General features: G+C 40.4%; 1 protein-coding gene across 2 annotated transcripts in view; it reads right to left on the reverse strand.

Moving 5' to 3' along the window:
- Positions 1-14996, reverse strand: part of LOC114039899 (zinc finger protein 883-like) — a 29241-nt gene extending 14245 nt beyond the window's left edge. Inside the window, exons 1-4 of one of the 2 annotated variants that reach the window (XM_027857818.1) lie at positions 14901-14996; positions 2134-2202; positions 1197-1371; positions 494-607 (exon numbers count right to left, since the gene is read on the reverse strand). In XM_027857818.1, coding sequence (XP_027713619.1) covers positions 494-607; positions 1197-1371; positions 2134-2166 — 322 coding nt within the window. In that variant the 5' untranslated portion in view covers positions 2167-2202; positions 14901-14996. Of the gene's footprint in view, positions 1-493; positions 608-1196; positions 1372-2133; positions 2205-14900 lie in introns of those variants that run through there. The other variant, XM_027857819.1, reaches the window with a different exon arrangement.
- Between the last annotated feature and the right edge of the window lie 34 nt (positions 14997-15030).

Raw genomic sequence — 15030 nt, forward strand, 5'->3', positions numbered from 1 at the left:
ATTTCCTGTCACTTGAATTGCTGATCTGTATCAGTGGAAGTTTATGTAAACAGAAATTCCCTGAACCAATGAAATCACAGGTCCAGACAATCTCTAATGCCTAAAAAGAGAGAGAGAGAGAGAGAGACAAAGAAGAAAAGAAAGAAAGAAAAAGATATCTTATAAGAGAATAAGACCAAATAGTGGTTTCTGCTAAATTTCTACAAGCCTGAGATAAAAGAGCAGCTAAAAGGTTACTATAAGTCTGGTCAGAGAACAAGGATGAGCAAGAACCAGGCTGTAACTTCATTTCAAATTGTATCTATCATTTGGAAGGCTTTCTGCTCTGAAGAAATGTATGCAATGCATCCTCTTCCTAAAGAGAATTTGTTCTTTTACATCTCTAGAATAAAGACCTAACCACTGTGCCCAGCATACCACTGAGCATACAGGAGATGATCAGTAAATCTGTGTGTTCAATAACTGAATGAAGATACTTCACTCACTCACTCACCTGAACAGTCGCCTCTCAGCATCTCTCTCCCCTCAGCTTCCTGAATGTCTAGGATCCATGGCTCTTCCCCTCGTTCTAGCTGGGAGATCACATTTGGTTTGGATACTGGAAATCCTGTGCATAAGGAAGGAAATGGGGGCCGGTGATTTGTTCTGGATACACAGAGCTGTCCCAACCTCAGTTCCAGGGCCTGGGTTTTCAGGTAGGTGAGAAGAGAAGAAAGGCCATGATAGAAGAGCCTAGAAAAGTCTTAAGAAACTTCTGGAGGGGATCTTAGAATTGTGTTACAAAAGGAAATGGGGACCTGGGGAAGTAGTTACGTGGGTCAATTAACTAAGTATGTGCTATCCACTCTTACAAGGCAGAAAACTTCTACTTCTAGGGAGTCAAAATTAGATCTCAGATGAGATGCCTGGTCCTAAATCAGGAAAAAGTCTGAGTTTCCTACAAGGGACTGAGAGGCATCAAAAAGTACAGACTTAGATAGAGTTAAGGAATCTCTTTTTCTAATTCTATATATACCACGTCTGTCAACTGGGAAAGGGAAACAGAATTGTCCTATCTGTGAATCTCAAAAGGATTAGAAATCTGTAGTCCCTGAACCTCAAGCCCAAACCTAACAAAACTTTTTCATACCCTACACTGATTCACAAAGCAAGAAGCAAAGGAACTCAGATCTAAGTCCTGGGGAGAGAAGCCTTACCCAGAGAGACCACATTCCCATAATTCTCTAGCATCACATCCTTGTAGAGGTTTCTCTGAGCAGGACCCAGATGGCTCCACTCCTCCCGGGTGAGATACACAGCCACATCTTCAAACATCATGGATGCCTGAAACATGTTTCTGCGGCAGCCCAGCGATAAGCCCAGTGTTCGGTCCTGGGATGAATCATATGATCATAGAAGGTCAGGGTTGGCAGGGAGTGCCAAGGCCTGTTCCTGAACAAGAATTCTCTATGCAATATAGTGGAAAAATGATTGTCAAACATTTATTCCAAAACCTCTAAGGAAAGAGGTCTTGGAACTTACCACCTCTTATGGCAGCCCTTTGGTACACTTTGGGACATCTCAAATTGTCAGCAAAAGAGCTAGTAGCCTTGGAAAGGCTACCAACTTGGTAGCCATTGGAAGGTGATCCAATGAGGCAGAGGGTCTGAGTCTGTGAAACAGACTATGAAAGTGTGAGAATATATGTGCATGTATAAATACGTGGGTTTGCATGTGCTTTTTGAGGGATTCTTAAGAAAGGGCTAGGAGACAAAATGGATTCAGAAAAAAAGAGGAAGGGATGGGTTTAAGAAAAAAAAAGTAATCTTCTCCAATCCCCAAACAATAAGAACACATGGTTGAGAGACTTATCTCCAATTTGATAAGTCAAATAGGAGGCCCCAGAGCCCAGGTGTGCAAAGTCAGTAAGTATATTTATGAAGGTTGAGAGCAAACTAGCCTAGAGAACAAATGAGCTCTGTCCATGAAGTCCCTCACCTTACTAGGCTCCCAAGGGAAGGAATATAGGCCCATATCCCTGGGGTTGAAGTGGGAGGTGCAAGACAGTAGCTGGCTAGAGAAACTCTAGCAAGGGACCATGGCTAAGCCTACTCTAGAGACAGTAACAACGGGATCTCAGAAAAGAAAACTTACCTGAGGCCTGGGTGGAAGAAGCTCATCTGCCATCGCCTGGTCTTTTAGATACCCCTTTGGGAGATACGGCTGAGGGAAGAGAAGGAAATCATGAGTGAGACCAATCATGTCCTGCGGTTTCCCTTCTACCTAACCTCCCTAGTCCTCCTCACCAGTGCTTCAGGGAAACTAGGAACCCTTTAAGGCCCTGACTAATATCAAATCAGTCAACTAATTAGCAAGCATTTATTAGATAATACCTACCATGTCCCAGACACTGTGCTAGGTGCTGGGACTACAAAGACAAGAGTGAAATAATTCCTCTCTTAAAGAAGCATTCATCCTATCAGAGACCACATGTATACATATACAAGAATATGCAAAATACACATGAAGGAATTTAGGGGAATAATTTGATGCGAGGGGAACGTATTATTAGGTTAGTGGAGTCACTAAATAGCTCATGTAGGAGGTAGTACTTAAGTTGAGTATTGAGAAAACTAGAGATCTTGAGAGATGGAGGTGAGGAGAGTATGCATTTTGGGCATGGGGGACAGCAAATGCAAAAGAAGGAAACAGGAGATGGAATGCCCTGTATGAGGAACAGCATAGGCAATTTGGCTGGACTGCAGTCTGTGTGGAGGGGAGTAAGATGCATAATGGTGGAAAGGTAAGTTCCAAACAGATTGTGAAGAAATTTAAATGACAAACAAAGGAATCCTATATTCCATCCCAGAAGTAATAGAGAGCCACTAGAGTTTATTGGGGTGGGGGTGGAAGGGGTTGAAGTGACATGATCAGAAAATTAGGAAAATAGGAAATCACTGGCAGCTATGAGGAGGATAGATTGGAGAGGGGAGAGACTAATTGGGGAGCAATTACAATAGTCTAGGCAAAAGATGATGATGTTAGAATGGTGCTGCATTCATGGGAAAAAGATGCCAGAGAAGCTGTGGAGGTAAAATTAACAAGATTTAAGCATAGAAAACCAGACTTGTCATAGCTTCATTCATTCATCCAATAAACATTTCAGAACCTAATGCATGCAGAAGACTATGTAGCCCATCAATTATAACATTATCGGAAGTAACATGACATAATGTAAAGAGTATTATACTTTCAAGTTGGGAGATCCTGGGTCACTGGCTCTAGCCATGTGACTTTGGGCAAATCACTTCATCTCTTTGAAACTATTTTCCATCCACAAAATGAGAGTGTTGACATTACCTTCCTTCCAGGGCTGGCATGAGGACAATACTTTGCAAACCTTAAAAGCACCACACAAATGTGAGCTCATTACTTTTGTCATTATTATTCTTAAAACTTAAAGCACTTTATAAATCTGGGTTCCTATTTTTATTTTGATTGATTGTAAATGGAAGCTATAAGCAAGATTCCCCCCTCTGGGTTGTTCAATTCTGACCGACTTTTCATGACCCCATTTGGGATTTTCTTGGCAAAGACACTTGAGTTGTTTGCCATTTCCTTCATCAGCTTATTTTACTGATGAGGATACTGAGGCTGAAGGGGTTAAGTGGCTGACCTAAGGTAACCCAGATAGTAAGTATCTGAGCCTGGATCTAAACTCAGGTCTTCCTGACTCCAGGTCCAGCTCTCTATCCACTGCACCACCTAACTGCCCTAAGTCCCTCTCTGAGTTCCACCTGTTTTATAGGCATGATTACCTATTTTGTAGGCAGAAAATACATAGGTAATTCACTAGAAGATAAACTCAGGGTCCAAAAACCCAAGAGGAGCTAGAATGACAGGCAGAATCTAAGATGAAATGTATTAGGGATAAATGTAATGTCCTACCCTTAAGTTCAAATAAAACAACTCCACAAATTCAGGTTGGGGGAGGCATGGACAACAGTTGTATGAAAAAGATCTAGGAGTTTTAGTGAACCCCAAGTCCTCCATGAACCAACAATGTGACACAGCAGCCAAAAAAGCTAACACAATCTTAGACTACATAGTATGCATTGGCATAGTACACAGAACAAAGGAGCTCGTTGTCCCACTCTACTCTGTCCTAATCAGACCATATTAGAAATATCGCATTCAATTCTGAGCACCCCACTTTAGGAAAGACTGTAGTAAACTGGAATAATAATAACTAGCACTTGTACAGTGCTTTACACTCTGGGTCTCCTTTAGCAAGCTGTTCACTTGTTTTTCATGATTTTCTTGCAAAACTCTCAGTTTTTCCTCTACTTCTCTTACTTGCTTCTCAAAATCCCTTTTGAGCTCTTCCAAGGCCTGGGACTGATTCATATTCTTCTTGGAGGCTTTGGATGTAGGAGCTTTGGCTTCATTGTCTTCTTCTGGTTGTATGTTTTGATCTTCTTTGTCACCAAAGTAAGATAATATAGTCTGACTCTTTTTGCGCTGCTTACTCATGATCCCATCCAATTACTTGAGTTTTAAACTCTTTGTTAAGATAAAAGTCTGCTTCCAATGTGGAGAACGTACTGTCCCAAGCTTCGGGGGTTTGTACAGCTGTTTTCAGAGATACTTCTAGGGACCTGAAAATTTTCAGTTCTTCCAAGGTGCTATGATAAGGGCGAGGTGTTTCCTCTCCACCACCACAACAAGCTCCACCACACCAGTGTTCCTCCTCGCCCCAGGACCACCCCTCAGAACTGTGACCCAGATCCAAGCATTGGTAAAGCAAGAGATTCTTGCCTCAGCACTGGCAAAGAGATCCCTGCAATCCCCTTCTGATCAGCCACTGGATTCCCCCTCAGTCTGTGGGCCAGAAGCTCAGGAAACAGCTGCAGCCCCGGGGGTGGCTGAGACCTCGCTCCTTCTCTCACCGCAGTCACAGACTTTTCCCACTGACCTTCTAAGTTGTCTTTGGCGTTCATGGGTTGAGAAGTCTGGAAACTGCCACAGCTGCCTGCAATTCAGAAGCCCTCTAAGGCCTGCTCCAGGGTCGCTGCGGCCTGCGTGCCCACACCGCACTGTGCTCCTCTCCCCGCCCAGCGCGATACACCTTTCTGATCAACCATCCAGGCTATCTTTGGTTGGAAATTTGTTTCACTCTGTCTTTTTGTGGGTTCTGCTGCTTTAGAATTTGTTTAGAATCATTTTTTATAGGTATTTGGAGGGGTTTGGGGGAGAGCTCAAGCAACTCACTGCTTTCCCTCTGCCATCTTGGCTCCGCCCCTCAGTGCTTTACACTCTGCAAAGTGCTTTATAAACTATCTCTTTGATCTCATTTAGGTGGCCCAATGGACAGTGCATGGGGGTCTGAAGTCAGGAAGATCTGAGTTCAAATCTGGCCTCAGACACTTAATAGCTGTGTGACCCTGGGTACGTCACTTAACCCTGTTTACCTCAGTGTCCTCATCTGTAAAATGAGCTGGAGAAGGAAATGGCAAACCACTCAGGTATCTTTGTCAAGAAAACCCCAAATGGGGTCATGAAGAGTACAACATGACTGAACAACAGCAACAACATAACTCACATTATATTCTCCTGGGATACTTAATACATTTAACTTCTGCCTGTCTCAGTTTCCTCAATTGTAAAATCATAATCATAATACTTGTAAAGCACTTAGCATGGTGCTTGGCACATAGTAGATGCTTACTAAATGTTTGTTCCCCTGTTTAAAACAACCTTGTGAGGTAGGTACTATTATTATCTCCACAGACAGGGAGCCATCTCCAGTCATCCTGATCTATATCTTGCCATTGGACCCAGATGACTCCAGAAGAGAAAGTGAGGCTGGTGACTTTGCACAGCCCTCCCTCACTTAAGTGCAATACCTTTGCACGTCATGGCATCACCTTACTGATGTCATGGTCCTCTTCAAGAACAAAGGACAAATAACATCTCCACAGACAAGAAAACTGAGACTGAGAAAGGATAAATAACTTGCTTGGGATCACACAGCTGTCTGAAGTAGGATTCTAACTAAAGTCTTTGTGACTCCAAGTCCGACACTCTGGAACATATCCAAAGGAGGGAGACCAGAATGGTGAGTTGACTAGAGACCGTGCCATATGAATAACCAGTAACGTTTTGCTTTGAGAGAAAAAGAAATGGTTGGTGTTTAGAGGTTAGATAGAGATCTTCAAATATTTGCAAGGTTATGAAATGGGAATGGGATGAGACTTCTTTCATTTGGTTCAAAAGCAGTAATGAGTAGAAACTGAAGCTCAGAAGATTTCTGCTCCACGTAAGGACAATAATGAGAACTTTCAAAAAAACTAGAATGGACTGCCCTGGAAGGTGGTGGGCTCCCTTTCCCTGGAGATCTGAAAGGGAAACTGAATAGCTTTTTGTTAAGGCTACCATAGAAGGGCTTCCTGCTGAGAGACCAACTAGATTTGATGACTTTTGAGGTCCCTTCCAACTCTTTGTTTCTATGATTCTCAAAAGTTTTAGGGCAGTTTTCTTATCTCCTCTTCTATCCTCCTTCTTCCTAGTCATCAGATCTCTGATTCACTCCAGCTTCAATCTGGCCTCAAGACCCTCACTCTTATTGGGATGTCTGGAATGTCTCATACCCTAGTTCAATATTTGTCTTCTCCAACAAGCCTTCCCTAAATAATCCATCCTCCCCACAACCACATTGATAGCTCCTAATTTTGTGTTTACTCAGCTCTCCATATACAGTTTGGACAATGTAAATAATGATAATAATAATAATAGCAAACACCTATGTAGTTTTTTAAGGTTCACAAAGCACTCATGTTTCCCTCTTCTATGCAATTCTTCATCTATGTCTTCCTATATTCAGTTGAATCTTATTAGAATTGGCTCATCATGCTAGCCACCTAAAGCATACAAGACAAATTTAGAAGAATCCTAGAATCCCAGAATCTCCAACCTATGCCTGTTCAGAAATTCCCTCCTTCCAAAAATCTCCAACCATACTTAGCCAACCATTCTAGCCTGTCAGGATCTTGCTGAATTTCAAATCTGTTGTCCAACATGTTAGCTATCCCTCCTAGGTTTCTGTCATGTGTAAATTTGATAACCCAAGCCTTTTCCAAAGTCACTGATATAACAGCTGAATACTAGAGGCTCAAGGACAAATCTCACAGACATTCCACTGAAGACCTTCTTCTTTGACACTAATTCATTAATCACTATTCCCTGGATATAGTTTTTGCTACTCAACCAGTCTCAAAGTAACCTAATTTATCAACTAGTCCACATTCTATCTTGTCCACAAAAAAAAAAGAGTGAATACATGAGAAACCGCCAAATGCCTTGCTGAAATATACTATGTCTATGGCATTCCCCTGATCTACCAGTCTAATAACCCTGTCAAAAAAGAAAATGAATTTAGTCTATCATGATCTTTTCTTCCTGATCCCAAGATGGTTATTAGTAATTACCACTTTCACAAGTGCTCACAATTCATTTCTTTAATTAGAGAATTTTGCCAGGGACCAAAGTCAAGTTCATTGGTCTAAAGTTTAAAGAATCTAACTTTTCCATTTTTTTTTTTTAAAAATCTAGTGCAGTGTTTGTGTCTCCCATTCTCTAGCATTTTTCAAAGATCAATGAAAGGTTAAAAAGATGGGCTGAATCTAATAAGATGGGGTGTAATTAGGATAAATGTAAAGTTCTGTACCTGGGCACAAACTATACAAGTACAGATAGACCTATACGCATATTCAATGCTTCATGTGAAAAATGCTTGTGGATTTTAGTGGACTGCAAATTCAATATGAACAACAAAACTACAGCATGACAGCCAAAAAGGCTAATTCAATCATAAGTTGTGTGAATTGAAGCATATTTCTGCAATACTAAATTAAGTTATAGATGCCACATTTTAGAAAGGATGCTGGCAAATAAGAGAATATAGAATGGGATGACCAAGGCAGCTAGATGGCACAAAGAATAGCACACCAGGATAGGAGTCAGGAAAATGAGTTCAAATCTGACCTCAGATTCTTATTAGGTCTGTGAAGCTGAGCAAGTCACTTAACATCTGCCTGCCTCAGTTTCCTCAACTGTAAAATGAGGATAATAATAGCATCTACTTCACAGGGTTGTTGTGAGGACCAAATAAGATAACATCTATAAAGCATTTAGCACAGTGCCTGGTGTGTGTGTGTGTGTGTGTGTGTGTGTGTGTGTGTGTGTATGTGTGTGCATGTATACATATATGGCACTAACAATTAGAACTATCTAGAGCTGGACTGAGCTGAGAAAGTCAATTCCCCATCACTTAAAGTATTCACATGGATGTTGCTGAGGGTATTCTCCCTCAAGTACAGGCTGTACTAAATGATTTCTGAGATTCTTTTCCATTCAGAAATTCAGATTCTTTGGTGAGGACTGGTTTAGAGGTAGGGAAAACAGAAGAGCTTGAAGAACTCACATCAGATGGGATCAATCTCCTCTGGAAAGAAGGCGAGGTCATCTGATTAAAGAGAGTAAGGATAGGCTGAGGGTGAAGGCCTAAGAAAGAAAGCTTTGGAACAAGTGCTATGAGGAATAGTCATGGTTTACACTGGCACAACTCTTAAAAGTTTGCAAAGAACTTTTAATGACATTTCTATCTGATCCTCACAATAATCCCATGAACTTTTACAATGTGAATCATATTGCTTGCCTTCTCAATGGGTGGGAAGGGGCTTGGAGGGACAGAATTTGGAACTCAAAAAAATTTTAAATGAATGTTTTAAAAATGTAAAATTTTTTTTTAATTTTAATAATAATTCCATGAATTACAGGATACAAGTACTATACCTATTTAAAGATGAGGATGCTGAGGTGTGAAGATGTTAAGTGACTTACCAAAGGTCACAAAACTAATAAATGGCAGAGCCAGAACTCAAATCTAAGTCTTCTGTCTCCATGTCCGATTCTTTTCCCACTATACCTATTTGATATTCAAAATGGATCTGTGATCTCTTGACTGGACTTTCCTTCAGTAATGCAGATCACAACCCATCTATACTACTCTTGCCCATATCTTCCCATACGTTTGCACAGGGGGACCACCCAATATGCTGGAGTCCTTCCTCAACTTCTCCTGATATCACGAGACTACTAGTCAGAACACTGGTTATCCATCTGGCATCCCTCACCCTTGCAGGATTAACCCCTCTTCTTCTATTATACATTTCTCTGATGAGATTTCTAACTTCTCTTCTTCAGAGTTCCTCCCTGGTGATACTACAGTTGGCTCATACTTACCACTGCACCTCTTCATGGCCCTCTATGGGATACTCATTTTTCAGTTATTCGGAGACTATTGTGTTCCATGTCTCTCAGGTATACACAATGATAGATATGATAGATATGAAAAAGGTGGGCCTTTGCTTCTAGGAAAACATTGGAGTCGTCAAAGTAGCTCTTCAATTTCCTAAAGATAATCCAGACTATTCTCCTCCTCCTATTTAATTCTGGGCCCAAATCATTCATTTGTACTGTCTGTCCCAGATACATAATATTGGATGCCAATATCTCTACAGTTTGTCCATCCAATTTCAAGTCACAATCTGGGAAATAGACATTCTTTATCTACTTCATCTTTCCTATGAAGATAACCAGGTCAAACTCTTTTGAGTGGTTTGAGACCCCATCCAGGAAGTTCTACAATATTTCCAGGCTTAAAGAAACCAGTATAGGAGCATTGGAGGATCTCACCATCCAAAGGGAATCCCTCTTCAACCTAGGCTCTATGCCGAATTCTCCTTCATCACCGTGGCGAATATCTTTGGCAAGTATACATCTCCTTGTTTTATGAGTCACCTGACTTTTACGCTCTCAGGGCCATTTCTCAGGGTTATTTCTATTATTATGTCTTTCAAAGAATCTTGAATGATTCTGATCAAATGAGTTAATATTTGCAAAGTGCTTAGCAACAGTAACTGGCACATAGTAGGTACTTAATGTTTACTCCCTTCCCTGATAAAAGATACCTTGTTGGAAGAGAGGCTGGGTGACACAGTTTAATAGTGCAATAAATCAGCATGATTTCTCCAGGGGTATTTATTTAGCTGTTTGAGAATGGGAATAAAGAAGATATATGTTAAGAGTGACCCAAAGTTGATGGCTACCAGCTCAGAAATAGCAGAATGTCAAGGGGACCAAAGAATCAAGGATACAAGAAAATGTATTATGAAAATGGCTGAACATTAGTTGAAATTTGAGTAGGGAGGAAAATTAAAGCAAAACAAGGGCAATGGACTCAGAAGAAGGAATCAAGGAAGGAGAGGTCTCTCTTCTCCATGCTAGTGAAGAGCAAGTTGGAAGGAATCAAGAAGAGACTGTGGTCAAAGAGGGGGATTTCAGAAGTCAAGATCTTCATATCACATAGTTCTGTGTGAAAGTGAGGTAGAATGGTAGATAGCTGAAGTAGAGGTGGAGGTCACAGAAGTTGAGAAAGTTGAAGAACTGTGAGTCTAGGGTATTAGAATAATAATTAAAATGACAACTATAGTCTCTGAGAATGACAGCAAAACATGTAGTGTAGAGGAAAATGGTGAGCCTAGTACCAAAATCACTGAGAAAAATGGGACAATGTCCTTGAGGTCAGTAGGTAGCAGTGACAACAATCATGAGAACGTAGTATAATTGAATGGCCATGAACTTCAAAGAAGGAGCTGTGGCAGAGAGCAGTTGAGCAAGGATCTGGAAGCAACAGAATGGGAAAGGGGTATGCTGACCACATCCTTCTCCCATGTCCTGAAATTATGGGTCCAGAAGGAGTAACCAGCCTTAGTTTTGGTTAGGTGCCAAAAGCAGCTGCCAAAAATGTAGTTTTCTCCTCCCTCAACCAGTTCCAAGTCTCTACGTCTACAATATCTGTCATTTTTTATTTCTTTTCCATCCCGACAGTGTCTGTCTATCTGTCTCTGTCTCTCTCCCCCCCCAATCCATTTTACATGTCAGATTATTCTCTCTGAAATATATCATGTCATCACCTTGCTTGAAATATTTTAATGGCTCCTTACTCCCCATTAATGTAACCTGATGTTCAATCCCCTCCACAATCTGACATCAGCCTCATTTCTAGCCTTATCTAAAACTATTCCTTTTCCTTTACCTTTCATCCCAACAACCCTGACTACTTCCACCTCCCTGCCTTCATCACCTCAACCTTGAGCCCAACCCCACTCCGCAGAAACTTTATCTATCTTTTAAGGCCCATCTCGTGGTATGTCTTCCTTGAAGCCTTTCCTAATTCCTTCAGACAAAATGATCCCTCTCTCCATGGCACTTTTGTGTTTGCACTTCTCTTTTACAATGACCATATTCTGCCTCATATTTATGTGTAACCCTGCCTTCTACTTCCCCTATTGAGCTACAAATCCCCTGAAGGCAAAAGCCAGATCTTCTCTCTGATGCTCAGCATCATTCTACAGACTTCAGGAAACATTTGGTGAAGGAACACTGAGATATAACATTTCTTTGGCTAAAGGATAAAAAGGGCTTGTAGCAAAATCAGTCCCTAATTCTACTATATCCTGGGTTCTTCATGGGGTTGAAGTGCAGAATGGAAGAATTCCAGAATCATGAAGGAAAGGGGAACATAAATAAATATAATAGTTAAAAGGGCCTTCAGAGTTCTAGGATATCTTTTTTTTATTATTAAAAAAAATTCAGTTTAATGAAACAATAAATTTAAGTGTAATTTTACAATGTCTTGAGTAAATAATAAGCATTAATTCTTCAAGATTAGATATCAGGAGTTCTTAATCTAAGTTCCATGGACCACCAACAGATTCACAGATAGATTTCAGGGGAGTCCAAACACTTGGATGGGAAAAAAAAATTAAACTTTTATTTCAATATAGTTTCCTTTGCAATTCTATACATTTTATTTAATGCATTGAAAAACAATATTCTGAGAAGTCCACAGGCTTCATCAGACTGCCAAAAATATCCATGACACACACAAAAGGGTTAAGAAACTCTGTACTGAACATCAAAAGCTGTGACACAGAGGTCATCATATGTAATTACAAGTTCATTTCAAGTCTTGAAAATATAGCCGACTGAGCTGTCCTTACAATAGCAAACTCTAGGCATCTTGACTGCTAGGATAGAATGGTTTATCATTTATCTATATCTCGCTGATAAACTACAATTCATCTTCTACAATGTTATTAAGTCTTATGGTAGTATATAAGCTTTTTGAAAAAATTAATTCAGAAAAGAAGTACTTAGTGCATAAAATCATCAACAATCTTATTGTGCAAGACCAAAGTCAACATATCTACTAGCTAAGCAGAAATATACATCTGGTTAACAGTCATCAAGGTTGCAAATGTTACATTTTTCTTGCATTCAATTATGCTTGGGATATTATATATTGCTTACTGCAGATTTTAGCATTCTTTTTTATTTGAAAACGAGCAACAATTTTGCTCCTCTAGTTACACTGTATCATATATTTTTCTACTCATTCAGAGTTTCTGTATTTTAAAATCTACCCTTAAGCTTTAATAAAGTAGCAGGGAGGCAGCTAGGTGGCACAGTGGATAGAGCAATGACCCTGAAGTCAGGAGGACCTGAGTTCAAATTCGGCCTCAGACCAAACACTTGACAAGTACCAGCTGTGTGACCTTGGGCAAGGCACTTAACCCCGATTGCCTTACTAAAAAAAAAAAAATAATAATAGAATAGCAGGGAGGGGAAAAACAGCAGATCTTTAACCTCAAAAAAGCAGGGGGCTAAAAATAATTGAACCAAAAACAAACAACAAAAAAGCCCAGCAAAATCTTTATTTCTAAATATGCACTACTGGCCAAAACCATGCACATGTTCAAGAAAAATTTAAATTTAAATATTATTTGTTTTTAATATTATTTCAACATGTTTCTAAAGAAAATTTTCAGTAATGTTTGGGGAAGGCTTCAGTATTTTGGCTAAAAACTATTTATATATTTTATTACATATATATTTACATATGTGTGTTTTACATATAAAGACACTGACCAAAAATCACAGCAAATCTTTTAATACAATTGTGATTATTTAATAATTTTATTTTTTTTGTCCAGAAACTGTGAAAAGCAACAGAATGGGATTTTTTTTTCAAATTAAGTAAATTCTCTCTTCCACTGTGGCATTATTTAAAATAACTATGTCAAGATGCCATGAATACATATGACAAAATAAAATTTAAACGCTGTTATAATTTTGTTTGAAGAACGATACCTAATAATAATTATTCTGTTATTCACTGTATTATATTTCATTACAACAATCTGTTGCAAGCTCATAATATGCTTTAAAATTGCAACAACAACAACAAAAACGAAAGCTCTTTGACTCTGGTATTTTGATTATGAACAGATATTGAAAGCTGGCATTAATACAGAAATAGCAACCTATACCTTTAATTGGTTTTTTAAGCCAAAACTACAACACAGATATTACATGTTCATATCTTAGCAAACAAGCCATATGATATTAATAAGCCACAACATCATAATTTTCATAAGGAATGAAAACTAAAAATGTAAAATTTAGTTCTTACTTCTGGGATATACTTTTAGGGGTTCTTCCATTCATTCCAAAGCAAACTTGTTTCCCTAATACAAATGGAGGACAATGCCATTTATTTGGTTTTTATTGACTGATTATACAGACAAGGGAAGAATGATGCCGAAAAGCTTCTAATACCATCGTCACTCATCAGATACTGAAGCATCTGCAACCGCATCATCATTATGTCAGTTCTCTCAGCTCTTTTCAAAGGATCAAGGAGTGGTGATGGATTGAAAAACAAAAAAAGAACGAACCTGCTTCATTCCAAATGTTGTAAGTTTCCAAATGTTGACATCATATTACAACACAACCTTTCCCTGGTGATTGAGAAATGCACTGGGAAACATCCTATTTCAAAGCCTGGGCTTCATGACAAACTAACTATGCATCAATAGTGCGTCAAGCTGCTAGCTCTCCTGGCAACTCAAACATCACGAGCCTCGATTTTGCGAGAAAGAATGTCGGAAAACTAGCAGCTTTCCTTAACATATGCTGCGTGAAATATCTTTAGCAGCCCAGACATTTTTCACACATTTCAATTTGGACTTCAATTTATGTCCTACCCAGATCAGCACGGCCAACTTCCTGATTTCTGTTTAACTTTGGTTACATAATTCTCTTTTATTTCATTATTCAAGACGCTGATTTGATCTGAACAGCCCACTAACCTATCTGCCATTAACTACACTTTGCAATCAGCGACTTTTATTATTAATGGAATTTTAATTTAATGACGTTCTAATAACGGAATCTGTAATTGGCGTCATTGGTAATGAAAGATAAAGTTGATCCTGTGTATTACAACTTCCGACCATATTCAATTATTAAAAATAAAAGTTACTCATCCACAATAGCATGTTGTTGGGGTAAGGGGCATTGGGGAGAGGGGAGTATTTTAATATTCTGGAGGGGACCCTTAAGACTGAGGTTGTCACAGGGACACTACGCTTAGTCCCCTTTAGCAGTGACTGTCTCATGGTGCGAAAAGGGGACTGAAAGGAGACCCTGCAGGAGGGAACTGTGGGGAGGGGACCCCATGGCTGGGAGAGGGTAAAGAAGGGAAAGAAGACCCCATGGACCGGGGTCGGGTGCGAAAGGGGATAAGTGACCCAGTGGAGGAGGGGGAGGGGCGGGGATCTAGGGGAGGGAGGAGGAGGAGGAGGAGGAAGAGAAAAGGGGGCGGGGACTCAATGGAGGAGGGGAGGGGGCGGAGACCCCGTGGAAGACGGTGAGGAGGAGGGGGCGGGGACCCTGTGAGGGTGGGGGGAGGGGACGCAGGGGGTGGAAGGGACCCAGTGGCTGGGAGGACTCACCTTCCGAACCCTGATCACAAGCCGCCACGCAGCGGGCGCCCGGAGCTGCGAGCTGGAGGTGACTGGCCGGGGGCGGGGACCTCTTTCCCCGGCACCGACAGCTCAGCGGCCGCAGGCTCGCCCTCGGCCG

Source organism: Vombatus ursinus, unplaced genomic scaffold (genome assembly GCF_900497805.2).
Source record: "Vombatus ursinus unplaced genomic scaffold, bare-nosed wombat genome assembly UNPS02012319.1, whole genome shotgun sequence".
Lineage (NCBI taxonomy): Eukaryota > Metazoa > Chordata > Mammalia > Diprotodontia > Vombatidae > Vombatus > Vombatus ursinus.